The 24,288-nt window shown below is 38.4% G+C and overlaps 2 protein-coding genes across 2 annotated transcripts in view; both read right to left on the bottom strand.

The window, feature by feature from the left end:
- TTC28 (tetratricopeptide repeat domain 28) overlaps positions 1-24,288 on the bottom strand; it is a 585,777-nt gene that overhangs the window by 336,969 nt on the left and 224,520 nt on the right. The window lies entirely within an intron of this gene.
- On the bottom strand, positions 397-1,442 carry LOC117795142 (ORM1-like protein 1). The gene has a single exon (XM_034638166.1). It carries the CDS (start codon positions 1,239-1,241, stop codon positions 780-782), a length of 462 nt encoding a protein of 153 aa, XP_034494057.1. The 5' UTR covers positions 1,242-1,442; the 3' UTR covers positions 397-779.

The raw sequence follows: 24,288 nt of genomic DNA, 5'->3' as shown, positions 1-24,288 counted from the left end.
CAACACCATCAGTCATTACCAAAATGAAAATTAGAGCCATAATGAGATACTGCTACTACATGCCCATTAGTGTGACTAAAATTAAAAGACTGGCCATACATACCAAGTGTTGGCAAATAAAGGAGAAACTAGAACTCTCATAAACTCAAAGTGGGAGTGTAAAATGATGCAACCATTTTTGAAAACAGTTTTGCAGCTTCTTAAACAGTCAAACATACACCTACTATATGATCCAACCATTCTACTCCTAGGTATTTATGAAAGAGGAGATGAAATATATATCCAAAGATCTGTACGCAAATTCTTTTTTTTTTTTACATGAAACAAAAGTTTTATTCAAGTATAGATTACTGGTTTTAAACTTGTAAAGAGGTGATTCTGGTTTACATGTATGTCTGCTTAAACTGACTGAATGACTGGAATTTTTCTTCTCCTAAAATAATGCCCACTCATTATAAGCTAATCTGGTCTCAGTGTCTTATAAATCTCTTATTTCCTTGGATTTATCTACTATACCCTCACTTTACAGCCTTTAACTTATAAGCTGGGTCTGCCCAGCCTGCCTAAAGCCTCTTCAGAAAGATACCACATGCATTAAACAGAGGCATCTTCTAGTAAATATCTGCACTTCAAAACAGCATATGAAGAACCAGCAACTGGCCCTCCAATGTAAATACTTCTCATTTCACATTATCATGGAAACAGTGCAGTTTACTAACCATTCCTTCCTTACAGAAAACTTAGTAGCTGTAAAAATTTTTGTTCCATTTCAAAACATTTCAATACTTATTAATTCCAAAGATCCGAACACCATGTAGCTGTGGCATTTTAGGAATCAGCACACTCAGGAGAGAAGCTGTGTTTAGGATGAAGTGAGTTGGATCATACTTTGTATAGAAACTTGCCAGAAAATATAGAATTATTGGAGAAATTGTGAAAAACTTCCGTGAAGATGTAAACTGTACTCCATAGTCCAGTTGTTCCCAGTGAGTTAGGAGCCTTGCTTTACCCTGGTCAGGAGTTTCAAAAGGTGCTCCTTTTACTGCATGCAAAAATACATACATCCCCAGATTATGTATAACATTTGTTAAGGTCCAAGCAACAGGAACACTGAAGAAGGGAATACTGAGTAGGACAATATGAAGCAAGCCAACTCCTAATGCATATGTCAGCCACATACCCCGGCTGTTCATAACACGGGTATTTGGATTCACCTCACTGTGGGCAACGCCAACATTCATGTTTGCTCCGCCGCCACACTCCCGGCGGCCAGCTCGGAACAAAACCGACTCCACGGCTACGGTGTCTCTCCAAGGCCGAATGCCTATGATCAGCCTCAGAACAGCGCAGCGCAGCGCAGCTTGCGGAAGCGTTCAGTACCTAACGCGCCGCCATGGGATTGCTGTACGCAAATTCTTATAGCAGCCATATATATACAAAAATTGGAAACAACCCAAATGTCTATCTATTAACAGGCAAATGGATAAATACATAGTGGTGCATCCATACAAGGGAACTACTCCACAAGAAAAAGGAATGAACTACTGTCATATGTAGCAACATGGGTAAATCTCAAAATGATTGTGCTGGGAGACAGAAGCCAGACACAAGAGTATATACTCTATGATTCCATTTCTTCAAAAATGTAGAAAATGCAACCTAATTTATAAAAGGCTACTGGTTGTTGCCTGGAGAGGGCATTACTGGTAGGAACTATAAAGAGCACACACAAGGAAACTTTTGGGGGGATGGTGAATATTGTGAGAATGATTTCATAGGCATGGACATATGTCAAAACTTATCAAACTGTACACTTTAAATATGTGCAGCTTACTGTATGTCAACTGTATCTCGGTAAAGTTTATTTTTTAAAAGCATGGGGGCGGGGCGCCTGGGTGGCGCAGTCGTTAAGCGTCTGATTTTGGCTCAGGACGTGATCCCAGCGTTCTGGGATCGGGCCCATCAGGCTCCTCCGCTAGGAGCCTGCTTCTTCCTCTCCCACTCCCCCTGCTTGTGTTCCCTCTGTCGCTGGCTGTTCTCTGTCAAAAAAATAAATAAAATCTTTTTTAAAAAAATTAAATAATAAAAAATAAAAAAGCATTGGGGGGGGGGGTCAGGGCGCCTGGGTGGCATAGTCAGTTAAGCAGCTGACTTTTGGTTTTGGCTCAGGTCATGATCTCAGGGTCATGAGATCAAGCCCCACATTGGGCTCCAGACTCAGCATGGAGTTTGCCTCAGATTCTCTCTCCCTCTGCCCCTCCCCCGCTCATGCTCACTCGCTCTTTCTAAAATAAATAAATAGAAATAAAATAAAATAAAATAAAAAGCATTATAGGATCATATTCAAGTATTAATAATCATTTTGCTTCTACCCTGCTTTCATTTTTCTTTACAAGAGAACTGAATTAAGTGAGACAGTACAGCTCTCTCACCCAAATAAATAAAATCTTTAAAAAAAAATAAGTGAGACAGTACAAAAAGGCACTCTCTGAGGTTTGCATTTTCAGATAGTTTTTCATATTTGTGACAAGGCTACTTACGATAAAGTGAATAAAGTAGACAAGGATGGAATATGCAAGTTGGTAGAGACCAAACTTTTCAGGTACCTCCAGAAGAAATCTGCTACCTATAAAGTAGTTGTTTTTCCTTATTTTGTTCTTCCTTAAGCTACCCAAACAATTTATGTGACTCCTTATTTCTTCCATGACTGCGGAAGATTAGAGATACACAACAGTCTTATTTTTAATTTTCTTTTACTATAATGATGAAAACCTACAAAGAATGCTTCCATCCCATCATAGAAACAGGATGCAGCAATATTACTGTGAAATCACATTTGAATGTGTACACTACAACATGTAAATGCTCTGTCTGGTAAGACGCGTGTTTAAACTGATAGAACAGTGAGTGGTGCTGAAAGAATGTGCAAAAACATTTAAGACAGTGAGAAGACTTTAAAATTTTTAACGACACCCATTTGAAGACTTTATAAACACATACCAACAAAATAATACCCTTCAAAAGCCCAGCTTTTCTACCTACCTATGTGCCCTAAAAAAACTACACTCTAAAAGAGGTAACTATTAAACAATATTTAAAGAGAAGGAGATCCAGAAGTCCAGAATGAGATCACATCCTGGCTAGGGTGCATACACTTGAAATAACCCTCAAACTACAATGGTGTAAGTCACTGTACTTTAGATGTGACTCGAGGACTTAGAAGGGTGTCTGGCTTTTCAAGCAGTCACTACTTACAGCATCCACTTTGTGTCTACCCTAAACCACTTTTGCAAACACATACACACACAAACACACATACACATACACACCCCAAAACCAAAATTAAAAACCAAAACCAAAACAAAAAACACCCAGCTCTTTTCTTAAAAGTTTAGATTTGAAAAGTTACTCCTAGTGTAGTATTATACGCTACAGAGTATGCTGATCAGGGACTAAAAATGAACCAAGGTGACAGGAAGATACCTGGCCTCACCCTCAAGGCCAGGGGTATGACTGATCGAGGGTAGCTCCCTTTCAGTAGACAGTCCAGGCAAGCCTGGCAAGACCAGAGAACTCTCATATCTTGAACACAAGACGGCTACATTTAAGGGCAGACTGCAGCACTTACCTGTTTGTGAATGTACTAAAAAGTTGTTAGGATTTTGTTGTTGTTTTGTTTGTTGCTAAGACAGAACTTCCTCATTTAAAGGATAGGCTCTCACAATACTGCCTGTGACTCTAATGGGTTACAAATAAAACTAGGCGTGTAAACCTCTAGAAAGGTAGTAGGTGATGGGGAGGTCCAAGTTGTATCATGAAGGTGTGACGACTACAGACACATTTGAAAAAGGTTACATTCTGTGTGATCACTTGTAACAAGTACTATAATTAGATTAATAACACATCACTCAAAAGAAAAGATCGGATGCTAAAATAGAATCCTTTCTTAATACAATCCATGTACATCAGAGAACTGGTCATGTTTTAAAAATGAACTGGCAGGTTCTTCAAAGGTTCATGCTTAATTTAAAGCATCTTTCAACAGCTTTAAAAGAAAATGTCAACTTGACCAACTAGGATGTCTCCTTTTCTTGAGTATAATAAAGAATTGCAGAAGTAAATAAAATCTATGGAACAAGCTGATTTTGGCTTTCAGTTCCCCATAGAACTTCTTCTTTTCTTCTTTTTTTTTAACTCCTTCTTCTTAAGGTATTCACAAGGCACAGTGAAAATTACTTGCAAAAAGTTTAAATGATAGATGTTAAAAATATATACATAAGATTAACAGGAATATACAGTCAGCATGAGATGAAACACAGATGTGCTTCATTTTACTTTGAGGCCGAATTCAATCTGTAAATCAAAATGTACCTTTTCTGTGCTGAGAATTCTGTTTGCTGTCCCCTGCCCCCCTTATCCATACCCTGCCTTGCCGGTGCACCAGGAGGCCAACCTCTATGACAACTAGGGTTCTCTTACCCCGGGCTTTGGGGCTCAGCCAATGGGAGATCAGAATGCAAGAGGAGCAACATATCAGAGTACCGTTTCCTGATCCCTCGCCCAGAACCCCTCAGCTCCCTCTCGGTCCTGACATGACTGTTTCAGGGATTTCTGCAGCTATAGCTTCTCTCACATGGCTGTTCTTCGATGCCAGCTCTCCGGCTTCCTCAGAAAACCAGGTCCAGATATCTCACTACCCTTTTTCAGTGACAAATCTCTGTAAATGGTGCCCTCACTAACTTCTCTTCAGTTAAACCCTGACTTTCTATGTCCTGCATTTCTTTAAAGCAAGATGTACCTGTTTTGAGGGATAAATGAACATTTTATATAAAGACTATTCTACATTTTGTCCAATCTGACATTCCCCATCTATCCAAACCTTCACTGTGGTACCAGTGACAGCACATCCCAATCTGCATTATCACTGAATTTATAATCATAAATCGTGACAAAAATCAAAAGTCTTATGACAGAAGATAATCACCTACAATTTCTTAATTAAATAATCTTCTAAATTAATTTGATAGAAAACATATAATATATAAAACTTTGAGATATCGAATCCAAGCAACATTCAAACTAGTAGCAGCATACGAGTACTGCATCTAACATGTACAGGGAGCATTTACAGAAGAAAAGACAAATACATAAAAAGCACAGCGTGGCAAGGCCCTACTCATTCTACCCTGCATCCTCATTTCTTCCCCACCAAAACCAAAAGAAAATACAATGGATGTTTCCAAAAACAGCAGTACCTTCTAAAACAGTTATTAATTGTCCTTCTGTTCAGTGATAATAAGTAGAGAATATCCAGGGCACTGAAGAGTAAAAGGCACTCCGCTGGGCTTCTTAGGCTTCAGATTATCTAGTGTTAGATATTATGTCCAGATAGTGATAGCTCCGGGTAGCTTCACAAATACAAACCATGCCCGATATCAGCCCAAGCAAACCGATCGGGAAGAAAATTCTGTTGTAATTAGACAGTGTATCCTAAAGTAAATAAAAATGATTTTTTGCTTACATTATCCTTTACCTACATTACTCAAGATCATTGAGAGATGAAATATATTGATTAATCTTAATTAAACCCAGAACATAACAAGTCTAGCCCCATTTTACAGACAAAAAAATTTATATTTTCTTTTTTTTTAAGATTTTACTTATTTGTGAGAGAGAGTGGGGGGTGGGGGTGGAGAGAGAAAGCAGAAGTGGGAGGAGGGGTAGAGGGAGAGGGAGAAGCAGGCTCCCCTGCTGAGCAGGGAGCTCAATGCAGGGTTTGATCCCAGGACCCCGGGATGATGACCTGAGCCAAAGGCAGACGCTTAACGGACTGAGCCACACGGGCGCCCCAGAAATTTATATTTTCATGAGAAAATGATCCAAACAAGGATTTGAACAAACTAACAGCCAATATTTGAAATGTTCTTTACCTAATGACTTTAAAAATCACAGCATGTCAGAGCTAAAAGGAGCCTTGGAGACCATCTAGCTAAACTCATATTTTACAGATGAGGAACTCAATGCCCAAGGTTTAGGTAATTAGTTCAAAATTACTAGCTAGCTGTTCTGGACTAAATCTTGGGGGCAAATAGATGCATGGCTGTAAGAAGTATGACTTCTTGAAGGGTAGTAATTAAATTAGGGGGAGGAATTCAGCTCATCAGCTAAGATTACTGGATTCTGAATGACCACTGTAACCTCTGTAATGACCAGACCAGCCTGGGGGATTTATGTGTTTTTCTATTACTTTTGAGGGAACCACGATCACCTCTAGAATGTCTCAATGTCTAGAATCCCAATGGTGAATAAAAATTCAGCACCCCCACACCCCATCCTTGGCATTATTCCTTATCTCTGAGAACAGGGAGGAGGAGGCTTTGGCTTAGGCTCAAAATGGGAAATACATCACCAACATCATTAAATACTGGTCAACATTCTTCACTGAGCATGACTGTGCCCTACAGTGTAATTCTGTGAGTGTGGGGTGCACATGCATGAGAGGGAGAAAGAGAAGTAAGTAGGCTGAAGGAGGAGATAAGCAGAGAGAGGCAGGTTGTCAGCGAGAGGAGATAGAGGGAAAGCAGAGAAGGGAAAAGCAGAGAGAAGCAGAGAAAGACAAGGCAGAGATACGCAGAGAAGGTAAGACAGAAACTGAGAAACAGAAGCAGAGAGAGACAGAGGTGGAGGGACACACAGATCAAGAAAGGCGGAGCTACAAAGAGGAGGAGAGTAACACAGTGAAACAACACTACAAACCTCTGCTATTCAGTGCTGTCCTCGGCCCAGAAGTATTAGAACCATCTCAGAGAAGGCAGAAACCCAGGGCTTGCCCCAGATCTACGAAATCAGAATCTGTGTTTTTAAGAATAACCTCAAGTGACTCGGGAAATACTACAGTTAACTCATTGACTCAAGGTCATTTTAACTGTCATGAAAGCAGTGAAATGGTTGTTTCTATAGGCAAAGTCACATGGTGCTACCCCTTAGAAACCCAGTATAAACTTGAATCTCAGGCCAGGGGCCCTGCATGCAGGCATACAGATTCAACCCAACCACACTTGCTACCACTTTTTTTTTCCACAGTAGGTTCATATCTAAGAGGTTAATAATATAACCATTTGTGTCCAGAGAAATTTTTTTTCAAGAGTTCAGAAAACAGGAAACCTTCAAGACTGACAAATGACAGATTTAATCAGGTAACTCTGAATTGATTGTTCATACTTGGAAAATTTCTGAGCGGCTGCTATTAAAAACATCTAATTTCCTTTCATAAAAAATTTAAGATGTAGCACCCATCCCATGATGACACATGTATTTAAGATATTCTGCATTTCAGATACAGAGTAAATATATAGTAATTTCACCACGGGATGTTTTTATTAAACAGCCAAGCACATAATTATAGGATTTTCAGTGTAAAATTACTCCCGCTTTGAAACTCCAGCATTTCACTCACCCACATGGCAATGTTTTTTTTCTCCCTCCAGTCCCAGCCATATTCCCTGAACCCTCTGCCAGCTGCCACTTCCTCTCCCCCACCTCCCTATTGTTCTTGCTTTGTCTTATTTATCACTTTTTTTTAAAGGAAGAAAGTAAGTATAAGACACTGATATCTATTTTTCCAAGACTATGCTCTTTGTTCTATGCACTGGATAGAAACAATAACTATTCCTAACAGAGGGGCCAGGATGGGGACTCTCGGATGATGATGGTCAGCTTTTCTTTCTCCTCCTTCCTTTTCTCTTCTCCCTTTCAGTCAGTCTCCATGACCCTTCACCTCTGCCAATATGTCCCAGCTAGCAAATGTCTACGCGGGAAAAGCAACAAGATTTGTGCTATATGGGAGCAAACACTGAAGTCAGGAAAACAGAGCCATTTCCAAACCTAGGAACATTTCCACCAGCAAAATGTGGGTGAGCTATGTCCATTCCAAAACAGTCTATGTTTCTAGCTGAGGTTTGCATTTAGCTGAATCTCTCTTTTCCTCTAATATACAACAAAGAGATGAAGAAAACCGCAAGAGCAGGGTAGACTAGGATGAAGGGCAAGTAAAAGAGAAAGTAGGAGAACAGTGGCTATTGGTGAGCTCACCCCTAGAGATAACTTTATATTTAGAAGTACCTTACATTATTTACTGGATTCTTCATTTATTCAAATAATATGTATCAAGTGCTTACTAAATGCCAGGTATTGTGCAGGAAAGATGAAAATGTAAGGCAAGTTCACTCCTTTTTCTCCAAATACAGACACACACACACACACACACACACACACACACACGACACCTTGGAACACACACTCACACACGACACCCTGGCGTCTGACTTTCATTTTAACTCCTTCAGATACTTTATGAAGCCCTTTCTTCATGTGGTAGACAAAGGTTTAATTGCTTATAAGCATCCAATGTTCTGTAAAAGACGAGCAAACCAAGAGAATCCCAAATGCTCAGGCTGCTTTACTTGCATAGTGACACTTAGTACCTTAGGGCATTATAGGCCTATTGACAGAATCCTTCCCTTGCAGAAGAGAAGATGAAGAACACTCGAATCCAGAGATTGCAACCACATCTTCAAAAATACCACTGTTTAACATCTGTACTCACTACATATTTTAATTATGAGAGCAAGGACCGCTGACTGCAGATTTAACATCTAGAGTAATCTGTTTTATATTTTTAAAAGCTTGTTTTATAGATAATTATGAAGGATGTAACCAGTAGCTAAGGAAATAAATAACTACCAAATAACTATACTAAGTTTATAAGAGGATTTNTAAAAAAAAAAAAAAAAAAAAGAGGATTTGACCAAAACCAGGTTCTGAAAATGATAGCAATCTTCTGCCTAAATCTATAAACAGTATAGGTAAAATAGCAAAAACATGTCAAAATAGGCTCCTTAAAAGAATACAACTATTCTAATACAGGGAAGTAGAGGGAAGGAAATCAAAACCATAAATAGGCCATGATAATTAACATATAATTAACTGCCCCAAAGAAAATTCTCTCCCTGTAAGGATATTCTAGCATAGGCAAAAACCATGAAATAAAAGTTGAAGTGCTTTTTTGTTATGTTTTGTTTCTGAAAGCAAACGTGGAGGAACACAGACATTTTCAAAATAATTTTTCAAAAAGAACAATTGGAAACGTCCATCATTTGAAACATCCTGCCTCCCTTCTTTGCTTTAAATGCCACATAAGTTATTTTGAGCTTATTGCTTTGATCAGATTTAGCTGTAAGTAATTATATTTAGTCATAGACATTTGATCTATAAATGGAATCTACTAAAGGAATTACTGTAACTTCCATGAAATTGGCAAATAGCAGTTCCATTTGAGGTAATTCTAGAAAAGCTCTATCATGAAAAGAAAATGTAGTACATTTACCTACATAGAAGATATTTGCTTTCAAAATGAAAATCTCTCAAGAGTCTAGTTATGCATCTACATTTTGAAGAAAGAATTAGCACGTAACAGTGTCCTACACAAATATGTATTAATTTCTCAATAATCACTCATTTGGGGGAAGTAAACAGTAAAAGAAAAATTACACTTTTTCTTTTCAAAGATATCATGTAAATAATATCTACACATTGAATGCTGGCCACTAAGCAAAATAAAAACAGTGAGATTCTCCATAATCCTTGCCCTGATAGAATATAATATCCGTTGTTGATGATACAATATGCAAATTTAGACACAAGTAAAAAGTTTCACTAGGAAGCAACATGGACAGTGCAAACGACACTCAAGCAGGAGTTCTGTAATCACTGACCTAGTTGTGGCTCCATCATTTACTAGCTTTTTGGCCCTAAATTCATTGCTTATCTTCTCTCAGTCTCAGGTTCCTCGCTGGAAAACAGAGATATAGATTCAAGCATCAAACAAGATAATGTATGTAAATATATTCTGTGAACTATAAAGTGATATTCAAATATTATTAGGTAAGTTGTATAATAAAAAGAAAAGACCGCTAAAAGGAAACCACTGCCTACAACATTGGAGTTAGATATGATTATTTCAATTTTAGATCTCTGGTGTGAACTTCACTACTAGTAAACCTAATAGCTACCATTTACCTGCCATTTACTAAGTCCTAGCTATGTGACAGCTACTGTTCTAAAGGGTTTTATACACATTAATTTGATTCTCTCAACAACCACATGAAGTGTGTGGTGCTGCCCCAATTTACAAATGAGGCAACTGAGGATTAGGCAGGCAGAATACCTACTTTGCAGATTAGTAAAAGGGGAAGCAAGGATTTCAATCCAAGTCTGACTCCATAGACTGTGTTCCTGATTACTATACTATTCTGACTTTGGGCGGGGGGAGAAGGTTTCAGAGAAAGTTACTACCTTCTACATTGATTAAGCTTTTAAGAAGGATGTTTTAGGCCTGGTTTAAAAAAAAATGAATAAACAAATAGGGGAGGGAAGAGTGGAGGGGGAGGGGAGGGAGAAAAACACTTTCACCAGTAGTTCTTGCTTTTTAATACTTTTAAGTCAGTTGAAAGTGAGTCAGAATAAAAAGGACTGGCTCATGATCTTAGTTTCCCAGACGAGTTCAAGCCATTCTCTCCCCCCTTTGGTGCCAATAATAATAACTAACATTCACTGAGTACTTAGTTTGGGCCAGGAATTGTAGTAAGTGCTTTATGTGATTTATCTTATTCAATCCTTACAAATCCATAAGTATTATCTTCACTTTATAGATGAGTATCCTAGAACATAAGGAGATTAAATAACTTGCTCAAATTCTGTCTCTAGGCAAGAGGGAATAATAAGGACAAGACCTATCTACCTAATTACTTCACTGAAAACTGGAAGGAAATACGGAAGAAATGACAGTTTTTAGACACTGGACAAGAGGCAGCAAAAGACAATGATCCCTGAGAGAGGACAAAGGAAGAGGTAAGCCCTATGACTGCCCAAGCTCACTGCATAGAGTTTTCGGTTGCAGCTCTGCAAAGCGGCAGTCAAGAAGAAGCCAGCTTTTCCCCTTAGCTGAGAAGACCGTGTAAGGAGCTCAAAAGGCTATGGTGGGTAGAATTCACACCCAGAATACTGGAGAGGAAAGAGCTGCACTGAGAGAAAACTGTGGAGATCTTCAGAAGGTACTCCCATCCTAAGTCTTCACTTGAAAGTTGATCAGCACATCAGTTAAGGAAACTTAGCCAAGGCTGGGGAAAGAACCACCAGAAAGAAGCAGGTGGAACCACTCTCTGGAGCTTACAGAAAGCCAGAAACATTCTTCCCACCATCCCCAATGAAAAAGAAACAAACAGAACAAAACAAAAGACACCTCAGAATTCATGTGGCATGAAGTATATTTCCAACTAATTTACAACAACAAAGCTTCACAACAAAATTTTAAAATATTGTGTAAATAAAAGAGTACCTAGCATCCAACAAAGTAAAATTCACCATGCCTGACATCCAATTAAAAATTATCAGGCAAGCAAATAAGCAGGAAAATACAACCTTTAACAAGGAGAAGAATAAATCAATAGAAACCAAAACAGAAATGAAAGAGATTAGTAGACAAGGACATTAAAACAGTTATTATAACAATATTCCACATGTTCAAGAAACTAGAAAAAACCATGATCATGTTGAGGAGAGACCTGGAAGATATCTTTAAAAGACCAGGAGTGTCTGACTGGCCCAGCTGGTAGAGCACGTAACTCTTGATCTTGGCGTTGTAAGTTTGAGCCCCATGTTGGGTGTTCACTTAAAAATAAAATCTTTAAAAAAAACAGTAGACACAAACGAAAGAAAAACAAAAGCAAATCTGAAGACATACCAATTAAAAACAGAAATGAAAAGAGACAGTGTTTCGACAGAACATCAGTGAGCTGTGAACAACTTCAAGCAGTCTAATGTATGTGCAATTGGAGTCTCCAAAAGAGAAGAGAGAGAGAAGACGGCAGAAAAACATTTGGGGAAATAAAAACTAAAAATTTTCCAGGTTTAATAAAAACTATTATTTTAAAAAAAGAAACTATGTAACAAAAGCTACAAGGCACATCATGATCAATTTTCTTAAAAACATTAATAAAGAAAAAAATCTTTAAAGCAGCCAGAAAAAATAAAGATTTAACCAAGAACAAAGAATGACAGCAAACTTCCTTTTGGAAACAATACGAGAGAGACAAGTGGAGCAACATCTTTAAATCTTTGAAAGAAATTTCTAGACTTCATGAAAGTATCTCTCAAATACCACAGCAAAGAAAAAAAAAGGTATTTTCAGACATATAAAAGCTAACATGGAAAACAGTATGGCAGTTCCTCAAAAAATTAAAAATAGTATTACCATATGATCCAGCAATTCCACTTCCAGGTATATACCCCCAAAACCCTGAAAGCAGGGACTCAAACAGATATTTGTACACCAATGTTCACAACAGCATTATTCACAATAGCCGAAAGGTGGAAGCAACCCAAGTTTCTATTGACAGATGAATGCATAAACAAAATGTGGTAAATCCATACATACAATGGAATACTATTCTGTCTTAGAAAGGAAACTCTGATACACACATACATGGGACAGGCTACAACAAAGATGAACCTTGAGGATATTTTGCTAAGTGACATAAACCTGTCACGAAAAGAAATATGGTGTGATTCTACTCATATGAGATACCTAGAGTAGTCATATTCATAGAGTCAGAAAGTAGAATGATGACTGGCGAGGAATGGCGGGAGGCAGGAATGGGGAGCTACTGTTTAACGGGTACACAGTTTCAGTTTTGCAAGATGAAAAGAATTTTGGAGATGGGCTGCACAAAAATGTGAATGCACAACACTACAGAACTGGACACTGAAAAATGGTTACAATGGTAAATTTTGTGTTATGTGTATTTTATCACAATTAAAAATAAATAAAAATATTTTTTAAAGCTGAAAAAATTCATCATTAGCAGAACATCACTACAAAAAAATGTTAAAGACCAACCAAGACAAGGAAGGCAAGTCACATAGTAGAGGTTTATGGGGAGGTAGGACAGTTAAGTGCAATGTGGGATCCTGAATTATATCCTAGAGCAGGACAAGGACATTAGCAGAAAAACTGGCGAAATTTATATGGGCTGTAGTTTAGTTAATAATATTGTACCTATGTTAATTTGTTAGTTTTGATAATTATACTATGCCTAATCAAAATGTTAACATTAAAGAAAGCTATGTGAAGAGTATACAGAAACTCTCTGTTCTGTTTTTGCAACTTTTCTGTAAGTCGAAAATTATTCCAAAATAAAGTTTTTTTTAAAAAGAAGAAAGCATTGTTAGCATACCACTTCTGAGAAGAGTTAAAAGTTCCACTGTTAATATACGTGAATAAAGTCCAAAGTGAGCATATTTTAGGTCTAACTTGGAGAAGAGAAGCAATTTTATTTTGTCTGTTTGTCTTAAACAGGAGTATATAGGAGAATAAAAGCATCAAACACTGCTGGAACAGCTTAAAAATCATTGTCTACATATATCAAAATAAAAAATGCCGCCTTCCCAACGTTGCGACACATGTGATAGTAAAACAAATCCCAAAACAAATCCAACAAATGTGGGGATCCAGGCACGTTAGAAATGTAGGAGGAGCTCAGAATAAGGCACATGCTTAAAAAGGACTGGTTTGTGTAATTCTGTATGCTGTATGAAATCCAATTACTTATAATCAGTCCCTTCTGCTAAAGAGTAATAATTTGTTGGTTAAATTTCCATAAGAGAAAGCATGTTTTCTCCTCTACTGTTTCTGTCCATGAGATAGATGTCTTTGAATTCTCGACCTTCTTATCCACTCCAATCTGGAGAGGCAGTTTTATGGAGCAGAAAAAGCATAAAACTGAAGCTAAATTTCTTCATCAGCTACTCTGTACCAGGTACTGTTCTAAATACTTTATACATGGGTTTTCTCTGATAATCCATTTAATCCTCACAACAAGCCTGAGAAGAATGTGCTATTATCCCCATTTTTACAGATGAGTGCTCCAGTCCTAACTTTTCCACTATGTCATTGGGAAAGTTTACATAAATTACAACTTCTCCAGGCCCTCAGAAAGCAACACCTGTTAAATGTCACTGCTAGCATTTGTCTCACGGCTGCCTTACCTATCCTATTCTGAACTCCTAGAGGGTGGGACAGTATTTACCTTGGTATTAGGCACATACATGCACTAGACTTGCAGTTGCTGAAAGAGAGAATGTTAGGTGAGAAAGCTGAACTAACTAGAAAAATGAGCCTCTCAAGTTTCTCACAGCTCTTACCACCACAGTCTCAAAAAAAAATTAAAAAAAAAAAAATCAGGAGACCCAGTGGAAGGAATAAAGTAAGGGTGAGGAATTTGGGGTCTGGTCCCAGCTCCACCACTGACTGGCTATGTGGTCTTAGGCAACTCACAAGCCTCTCTCTAAGATTTCAAACTAGTGCAACAGAAATTATAATATCTGTCCTTGATTGAGCAGACTGTTGAGAGGAATGAATGAGGCTACTTTAAAGGCTTATTGCAAACCTAAAAGACATAAAATATGTAAAGCTCCTGGTACAAGATCAGTGCCCAAAGATATCAGTTCCTTCCCTCCCAACACAAAGATTCAAGGACGGAGATGCCTTAATAGTAAATGGTGCCTTCCTGTCTGCAGCGTTTTGGTAACCTGGCATTTTCACTCTGACGATACTTTTTGTGGTATCCTACAAATGTTGGTATAGAGAGTGATTCATCATGTAAACTAAAATCACTGCTTGCAAGTAAATGCAAACTGCAAATTACAGGGAGAACAGAGGTTTAAAAATGTACTTAAAAATAATAAAAACTCAAGTGAAGTCACTTAATCCAATATTTTATTGGAAATTGGACCACCTCCAATTCTCTTAAGGGTACCACAGTTTGGTAACCAGATGTTAATACCGTTCCTCTGCCAAAGAAAACTACAAGATTTAAAGACTATTTTTTCCTTAAAAATTATGTTCTATTTATATTTCAAAACATATTTCTCTGATACCTCAATAGATTAGATTAAAAACTAAGCATCCCTTCAATCTCCATGCAAGACTGAGACATATCTGACGTGTACTGGCAGGAGGCACTGGAAGAGAAAGTACCTATTCTTCATTATTTGGCTAAAGAATAAATGGACAACAACAGACAGCCAGACCCAAATTCAAATTTCCTAAAAGGGAGGCATTATGGAAGCAGCCCAGACCGAACAGAACTTAATTATTCTATTGTAACTAGCGACATGAGCTTTATTAAGGCATGGGCGCAGTAGTCATGAAGGAACGTGACTGCTGGGATGATCCAAGCTATCAAAAGAAATAAAGCAAACCATCATCCAAACCAACCAAATGTCAAATTAAAGTAAATTCTCTGCATTTTCCCTCAAGATACAAAAGTGAACACACTAATCTACAGCATCGTAGTAGCGATTATGACAACTGTACCAAGGCATTTTATTACTCTCTATTAGACTTGGCAAGAGCTCTGGGCTGCTTCTCCACATCATCAGCTGAGTATTCCCTCAACCCCAAAGCTGTTTCTGACATAAATGAGGCACAGAAAACATGAAATTCACCTGTGTCATCTTCAAAGTATAGATAACAGATCAGATTCGGTTCTTTGACAGGGTATGTCTGGACCTAACCTTTGGTAATTGTTTCTAAGTTCATCAGCTATCCAAGACAAGTAAATGAGGAAAGGGACAGGAGAGCTAGAATGCACAACACTGGACCAAACTCACTGTGCAAATAAATACCTTCAACTTAAAATCTTAATTGTCAGACAAACACGAGAGCCAAATTAGAACAAACTGACCTTCAAGTGGCTACCGCAGTATCAAAGTAGACTTTAAAACAAAGAATAGGGGCACCCGGGTGGCTCAGTCATTAAGTGTCTGCCTTCAGCTCAGGTCATGATCCCAGCATTCTGGGATCAAGCCCCGCATTGGGCTCCCTGCTCAGCGGGAAGCCTGCTTCTCCCTCTCCCACTCCCCCTGCTTGTGTTCCCTCTCTCGCTGCCTCTCTCTCTGTCAAATAAATAAACAAATCTTTAAAAAATAAAATAAAATAAATAAAACAAATAAAACAAAGAATAAAAACAGACACAAAGAGGGACACTTCCTAATTAAAAAAGGGCAAATTCATCAGAAAGACATTATCATCATAAATGTATATGCACCTCATAACAGCTTCAAAATACAGGAAGTTATGTATTCTTGGTCACGACTTCATCTCCCATTTTCTCTAACCTTCCCCACCAAAACTTCTCTAAGCAAGATCACCAGTGACCCCTATGCTGTAAATCCATTAATCAATTCTCAGCTTTATTTGACCATCGCTTCCTCACCCTTGAAACATTTTTCTCTTTTGGCTTCAGTTGACTCCATTCTCTCTCCATTCTTCTCAAGTCTCTGTCTTTCCAGTTAGGAAGTGCAGTAGACAAGAGGTTGGATGCAGAAAGAACAGCTGTAGTCACTCATGCACTAGCCATTCATTCTTGGTTTCCCTTCCTGGTTTCTGATCTTCTTTTCCAAATATTCCAGTCACTAGTATTTGGCTCTCATGTATCTTCTCTATTATGTTTCTTGCTTTATTTATGCACTTTCTTTGATGAAAATCAAAGGCACTGAGACACTTTCTTTTGCCCACCGTAGTGACACGTTAATCCCATACTGTCCACATTCCCTCACCGAACTCTATTTACAGTTTGTCATTTCAGGGTAACTGACCAGTCATAATCTACAACTCTCAAATTTATAACTTCATTTAATTCCAAATGTGTACTCAAATCTCCATCTAGATGTCTAATAGGCATCAAAAACTGAACTCTTAATTCCAACTCCCTTCACCTAAAACTTCTCTTGTCTACATTCTTCCCATTGCTCAATAAATAGCAACTCCATTCTACTAGTAGCTCAGGTCAAATAACTTGGTTCCATTCTTTCTCTCATACCCCATATGAAATCCTTCAGCAAATCTAATTAGTCCTACTTTCAAAAAAAAATATCCTGAACCCAACTAATTCCCACCACTCTACTGCCACCACCTTGGCCCAAGCCATCATTTTCTCTTGCCTACATTAAAACAAGGGCCTCCCAATTGGTCTCATGGATCTGACCCTTGTGTCATATAGCTTATTCTCCACACAACAGCTAGAATGATTCTATTGAGCGTTAGTCTGACCATGTTACTACTTTGCTCAAAGCCCTCTGACGTCTTCCCACTACAGTAAAATCCAAAGTCCTTACTATGGCCCTCAAACCCTATCCGATCTACCCTCCCCTCAACAACCTCTTTGATCTCATCTTCTTCCACTATGCCCTTCAGTTTCTCCAGTCCAGCCAAATTGTTCTCCTTTCTATACTATGAGTACAAGCATATTTCCTCCTGTGGGCCTTTACCCTGGATGATTCCTCTACCTGAACTAGTCTTCCCCCCCCCCTCCAAGAACCACATGGCTTTTTTCCCCTTACTTCCTCCAGGTCTCCGCTTACGCACCACTTTTTCAGAAATGCCTCTCTCTTCCACCCAAGAAAAAATTGCATCTATAGCAACATATTTACATATGGTCTCTCTCTCCCCTACACACTGGAATATAAACTCCATGAAAGCATGGACTTTGTTTTGTTCAGTGTTGAAACCCCATTGCCTAAACCACTTTCAGGTATATGATAAATGTGCATTAAATATTTGGTGACCAAAGGAAGAAATTCTCTTGGTTAAATGGGTATCTTCAATACTTCCCCTCCCTTATTACCTTCATCCCATTAATCTCTTAAATTCTTTCAAGTCTCCATCCATAACACTTCTTTACATCTCTCCATTTATATTACCACTGGTAGTTCAGCTTCCCATCATCTGTCTTCTGCAACAGGCTTACATTTCTGCATCCAGCCTCTTCTCTAATGCACTTCCTAAGTGGAAAGACCACTTCAAAAATGAGACAGGCATGGACTTACCTTGAGCAGTCAATTACCAGCTATGTGACTTTGAACAAATCATTTCAGGGTTTCAGTCTGCTCACTTGTAAAGTGAGCCTACTTTTTTTTTTTTTTAAGATTTTATTTATTTATTTGACAGAGATAGAGACAGCCAGCGAGAGAGGGAACACAAGCAGGGGGAGTGGGAGAGGAAGAAGCAGGCTCCTAGCGGAGGAGCCTGATGTGGGGCTCGATCCCATAATGCCGGGATCACGCACTGAGCCGAAGGCAGACGCTTAACCGCTGTGCCACCCAGGCGCCCCGAGCCTACTTTTTTTTATAACTTCATTGTTTAAAAAAGGTAAACACATGAATACATTTTAGTAAAAATTCAAATAATAGATAAGTATATAAGTAACAAGAGATAGTTCCTCAGCAACACCACCCCCAATCCCACCTCCCTCCATAGAGGTAACCTTGTAAACAACTGACCATGCCTTGTCCCAGGCTCTTCTGTGCACTTACGTCCATATCGCACATGCACACATCTAACCCGTTGTTTTCTTTTTTTTTTTTTAACATATTAGCATCACCATTCTACAATGGGCCATAATAAAGCCTACTCTCAAAAGTTTTATAAACCTTATTTTCGAAAAGTTTTAGGTCCACGGCAAGATTGAGCAAAAGGTACAAAGACTTCCCATATAGTTCAACCGTACACATAATACCTACTTTTCAGGACTATTATGAGCAGTAAATAAGGACATAAAGCATATAATGTTAGCAGCAGTGTACACAGTAGGCACTCAACTACCATGAGGTTTCTTTCCTTTCTGAACTCTGATCATGCATTCCCTGGCTCAAAACTTTAACTGGCTTACCACTACATATAGAATAAATCAAATTCTTGAGTTCTGGTATCCAAAGACTCCCACAATTTGGCTCCAATCTACTTTTCCACTTTATCTTTTACTAAACACCCCCCACCGATGCGCCCCCACACAAACTTTACTCCACCCACAACTCTACTCACTATTCTGATCACATTCAGCACTTTCCTATGTGTATTCTTTGCTCCAACTCTGCCAAAAGCCCTCTTCTCTTCCAGTATGTCTGCCAAAGTCTTGCAATCCTTCCAAACCCCACTCCAATTCCATTTTTTTTCAAGAAGACATGCACAGTTTGATCACTTGGCATTTCTCTCTCTTTCTCCTATACTTTCACGTTACCTTGTTTATGCCCCTTTTCCTACTCCCTCTTGATGGGCAGGGACCACATCTTACTCAGCAATTAGCATAGTGCTATGCAATACTTGGTATTCAGAAAAAAAACCTGTTGAATTGAATTTACTGACTATACCATCACAAGTTATGCAATACTAGAAGAGAAAGCTAGAGATCTAGCCCTAAAATATCTATCTTTAGTGGGTACTGAGTCAGATGTAAGTGTTCTTTCTATAGTATGATTCTATAAAGTATTCTTCATTGAGAGCTTTTCAAAATATGCCTTGGGGTGGGGGCACCTGTGTGGCTCAGTCAGTTAAGCATCTGACTTGTCTGACTCTTGGTTTTGGCTCAGGTCATGATCCCAGGGTTCTGGGATCCAGCCCCGTGCCAGTCTCTGGGCTCAGCAGGGAGTCTGCTGGAGATTCTCTCCCTCTCCTTCCCCCTTTACCCCTCCCCACTGCATGTGCGCACTCTCTCTCTTTCAAATAGATAAATAAATCTTTAAAAATAAATAAAAAATAAAATATGCCTTGGATTGAAAGGGAGGAAATATGAGGGAGGGGAAAAAACCCACTAAATATCCAATAGCTAAAGAATCTTAAATATCATATCACTCCTCAGAAGCATTAATTTGTTTTTTATTACATTTTTAATTTTAATTCCAGTATAGTTAACACACATTGTTATATTAGTTTCAGGTGTACAATACAGTGATTGAACAATCCTGTACCTTACTCAGTGTCCTGTACTCTTTAATCCCCTCCACCTATTTCACCCCCCACACCCCCCCATAACCCACAAAGTTAATCATTTTATAATCATATACTACACTTTGTTATTTCTTGCAGTATTTCTTGAGCCCTTTTTAAACCTTTCATCATTTAACTTTACTTCTCATATTCTCAGCTAGATGATCAATTCCATGCAGGTAGAGTGCATATCTTGCTCTTTTACAGTCTGTTCCGCATCAACACATGGTTCTAAAGCACCACTTAGCTCTTCTCAATAGAATATTGAAGTCATATTGGTTCATATGTGATTTTTTTTCTCTTAGGCAAGAGGCGCTGGAAGAGTAGACTAGAATTATAACCTTCATAAGGAAAAGTAAAATGGCTTCAGCTAGGCTGTTACACAGACATGGCCCTTTACTCCATTTTAAGAAAAATGAAAAGTGAATGACTATATACAAGGCTAAGAGAGGGATAATTTCTACTTCTCATCTCAGGGCAAGTCTTACTTCCTTCTGTGCCCACCTCAATGGCAAACCCATTGGCTCAGAGCTCCACTTTCAAATGCATTATCTCACATTTCCACAAGTCAGCATTTTCTTAATTCTCTTTTTAGTACATTTTTAATAACTACGACAACCTTCACCACGCTGAGCTACCTGCCTGGTTGTTAAGCTCTTGGTTTTTTCAGTTCTGTGGTTCCAAGCTGCAGAGATTCTGAGTAGTCTACACCACCCTCATTTTTTCCCATAAGCCTTATTATTTTTAGTGTACAATTCTGTACATATATCATATTACAGTAAAATGCCTTTTTATCCAAAGTCACTAGCACAGTGCCTTGGATATTACAAAGTTTATTGCATTTAGTTTTGAAAACAACTAAAAGCATTTTATGTTACCACTGTTCCCATGATCTCAAAAGTAAAATTCAGGTTCTGGGATTCCTAAAACCCCTCAGCCCCACATAAGGAGTCCTTCCCTGCTAAGGTTTTTATTTCTCACACCAAAATCACTACCAAAATAGCTTCAGCTACTACAAGATTCAACTTACTGTTATAAACAAATCTCATCTGCCTACCCTATGACCCAGCAATTGCACTACTGGGTATTTACCCCAAAGATACAGACGTAGTGAAGAGAAGGGCCATATGCACCCCAATGTTCATAGCAGCATTGTCCACGATAGCTAAACCGTGGAAGGAGCAGAGATGCCCTTCAACAGATGACTGGATTAAGAAGATGTGGTCCATATATACAATGGAATATTACTCAGCCATCAGAAAGAACGAATTCTCAACATTTGCTGCAACATGGACCGGAATGGAGGAGATGATGCTAAGTGAAAGAAGTCAAGCAGAGAAAGACAATTATCATATGGTTTCACTCATTTATGGAACATAAGAAATAGGAAGATCAGTAGGAGAAGGAAGGGAAGAAGGAAGGGGGGTGGTAAACAGAAGGGGGAATGAACCATGAGAGACTATGGAACTCTGGGAAACAAACTGAGGGCTTCAGAGGGGAGGGGGGTGGGGGAATGGGTTACGCTGGTGATGGGTAGTAAGGAGGGCACGTATTGCATGGTGCACTGGGTGTTATATGCAAGTAATGAATCATGAAACTTTACATCCAAAACTAGGGATGTACTGTACGGTGACTAACATAATATAATAAAAAATTATTATAAAAAAATAAAATAGGAAAGCCAAAAAAAAAAAATCTCCTCTGCAACAATATCAGTATGAGTCTCATACCCCAATAATCAATGTGACCTCTGTGCTTGGTGACACTAAACTTCTGGACAAAAAGAATGGAAAAGCCGAGACAAACAGGGGCTGTTTTCTATTCCCTTTCACAGCTGCTTGGGCTACTGCCCAATCTCCTTAATGAGGGTGGTCTCTTGCTTTGTTTTCATGAAACCTGTAGTATGTAGAACACACGGCATTTCAACAGTGCAGCCGTCAGGATATTATATCGTCCCCCGCTGCTCGCTATTTTGTCTCTCTCCTCCTCAGAATGGTCAGAAACACAGTGGAGCTATAACAGTAACTATGACTCCTAGTGAACCAGCTTAAATGATCTACTGTTGTCAACAAGATGAATAACCAGCATACCATTTTAAGCAAAAGCCTCCATACTTTAATTTTTAATTTCAAGTCCCCAGGCAGGGACTTGAGTTTCAGTTCAAAAACTTGGAGATTAAAAGTACAGTGTGCTATATATCCCCAGTCAAGTCTGACAATGCTTCTTTAACCCAATTTAGAGACGTGTATGTGTATATTTTCATGGATACAGCAACAGGATTTGTTTTTAACACACATAAATATCTACCATACATATTTTTTTTAATAAAGCAGATCAATCTTCCTTCCTTTCTCCTTTATTTTTCAGGGAGGCAGTTGCGGTGCCAGAAAACATTTTCCTTTGTAAAACAGCAACAATCCAATATTCATTGTTATTGTGTATTTATATAAACCTTGTGTAAACAACGCCCATGTCCTTGTAAGGCTATGTCATCACTGACATATGCTGCTCAACCAAATTATTTACATTACAAAATATATTCAAACAAGAGCAACATTTTTAAACACCATGTACTCAAGGCCTAATCATTTGGATATGAACCGTGGCACATCTTTTATCAAAGCAGGCAAAATCAGGAAAGGCACTGACAAATTTTCTATTTCTTAGAATCTGAAAAATGTTCACAACTATGGTTAATACAGACCCAAAAAACCACCTTTGAATTATGTCCTTAGGTCCTAAATTCTAAAATATCAACCTGAAGGTACTTTAAAGATCAGATATTCTAGCCACCTCATTTTCACAAGAGAAAATTTAATCCTATTGCGTGGAAATGACTGGTCTAAGGTCACAATGCTAGAATTACAGGTCTGCCAATTCTTGAGCACCACAATTCTTCTCTTTACAGCTTGAAAAAAATGACTTTAAAGCAGGTTCTGAAATAAACTGAAGCACAAGGAAAATACCATTGACTTTTTGCAGGTTTCTGAACTACATGTTAATTTGGTGACCATATTTAGTTTAACTCTCTGTGTTCTTAGAAAGTGTTCCATATTTCTGACACCAACATGACATTCCCTTGCAACTCCAAACAATTTTGGCAGCCTTTCCCACCTATTGGGATGTACTAAGAAAATACATGCTGCATTAAATATTTATTGAAGTAGAATCATTAGGAAGCAAATTCATTAGGAAAACAACCAATTAATCGTCACGCTTGTTAAGTACAAGGTACTGTAACAAGTATATGACCTAATTTAACCCTTACCAATCTTAGGAAGTGGGCATTAGTAATATCACCATTTTATAGGTAAGGAAACTGAAATTAAGAGATTAAAGAACTAACCAGGATCAAATATCACCTAGTAAATTGCAGAGCAAGGATTCCATCCCAGACCTTCCAGCTCCAAAGCCCATGCTCTTAACCACTAATACTACAGGGTCTCTCTACAAGGAAAGCATACATTCAAAAAAAAAAGACATTATTTTCCTGAGTAGCTGAAAGTTGAGAGATTAACTAGACTACCTTTCATTGAATGACAAAATTTCCAAGTTCAAAGAAACCCAGAAGTCCTCCTCCACTTTAAATACAAAGGAAATGATACTCAGAGAGGTTAAGTTATTTGTCCAAGGTCACACAGCTGTTTGGTGGCAGAACCTGTTTGTCATTACAGTCTAATGTTCTTCCCATTATTTCTCATTGTTCCCCTCTGCTAATAGACAAGGTAGGGAATGTACTCTTTAAAGTAGCAATATAAGGTATCAGATAAACAGTCGAAAAAGAAAACCTATTTGGGGGAAGTAGAATTTCTAAAGAGTGACACATCAAAGACCAATGTGTGTAATTGGGTGATTACATGTTCCACAAACAGGCAGAAAAGATTTCACTAACTCTAAGAAAGCCAAAGCCAAAGGTTACATTCTCCCTTAGAAAATAAGAGATATTTTTCTAGAATTGATTGACCCTAAATGAGCATGGCCCAAAACGCTGTCTGGCAGTAAAAGCAGTGTGTCCACTGCCTGGCTGTTCACACTTGATCACATAGCTCACCATATAAAGGCTGTAATTCTGAGTTATCAGTTGTGGATGCAAGTGTTAAACAAAGCCTACAGCACCGGCCCAGATCATTTCCTCCTCCCCCTCTTTTTTAATGAAGCCACAAATTCAGTGGAGTCTGGAGATTTAAATCCTAATCATTTTCCCTTTGCCCTTTAACATTGGTGCTCCCAAGGGAACCTTTACTTCCAAGCATTACTATTCTAGGCCCCTGAATCAATAACCCACAGCTCTAAAAGGCAAGAATGCCAAGTAAATGCTGTTCTCTCTCCCTCCCCATCCCAATTAAAGAAAATGAAATCTATAAGGTTGTGGAAGAGCCTCCAATAGACATACTATAATAATAAAA

Source organism: Ailuropoda melanoleuca, chromosome 12, assembly GCF_002007445.2.
Source record: "Ailuropoda melanoleuca isolate Jingjing chromosome 12, ASM200744v2, whole genome shotgun sequence".
Taxonomy (NCBI): Eukaryota; Metazoa; Chordata; class Mammalia; order Carnivora; family Ursidae; genus Ailuropoda; species Ailuropoda melanoleuca.
This window is presented reverse-complemented; position numbering and strand designations above follow the sequence as displayed.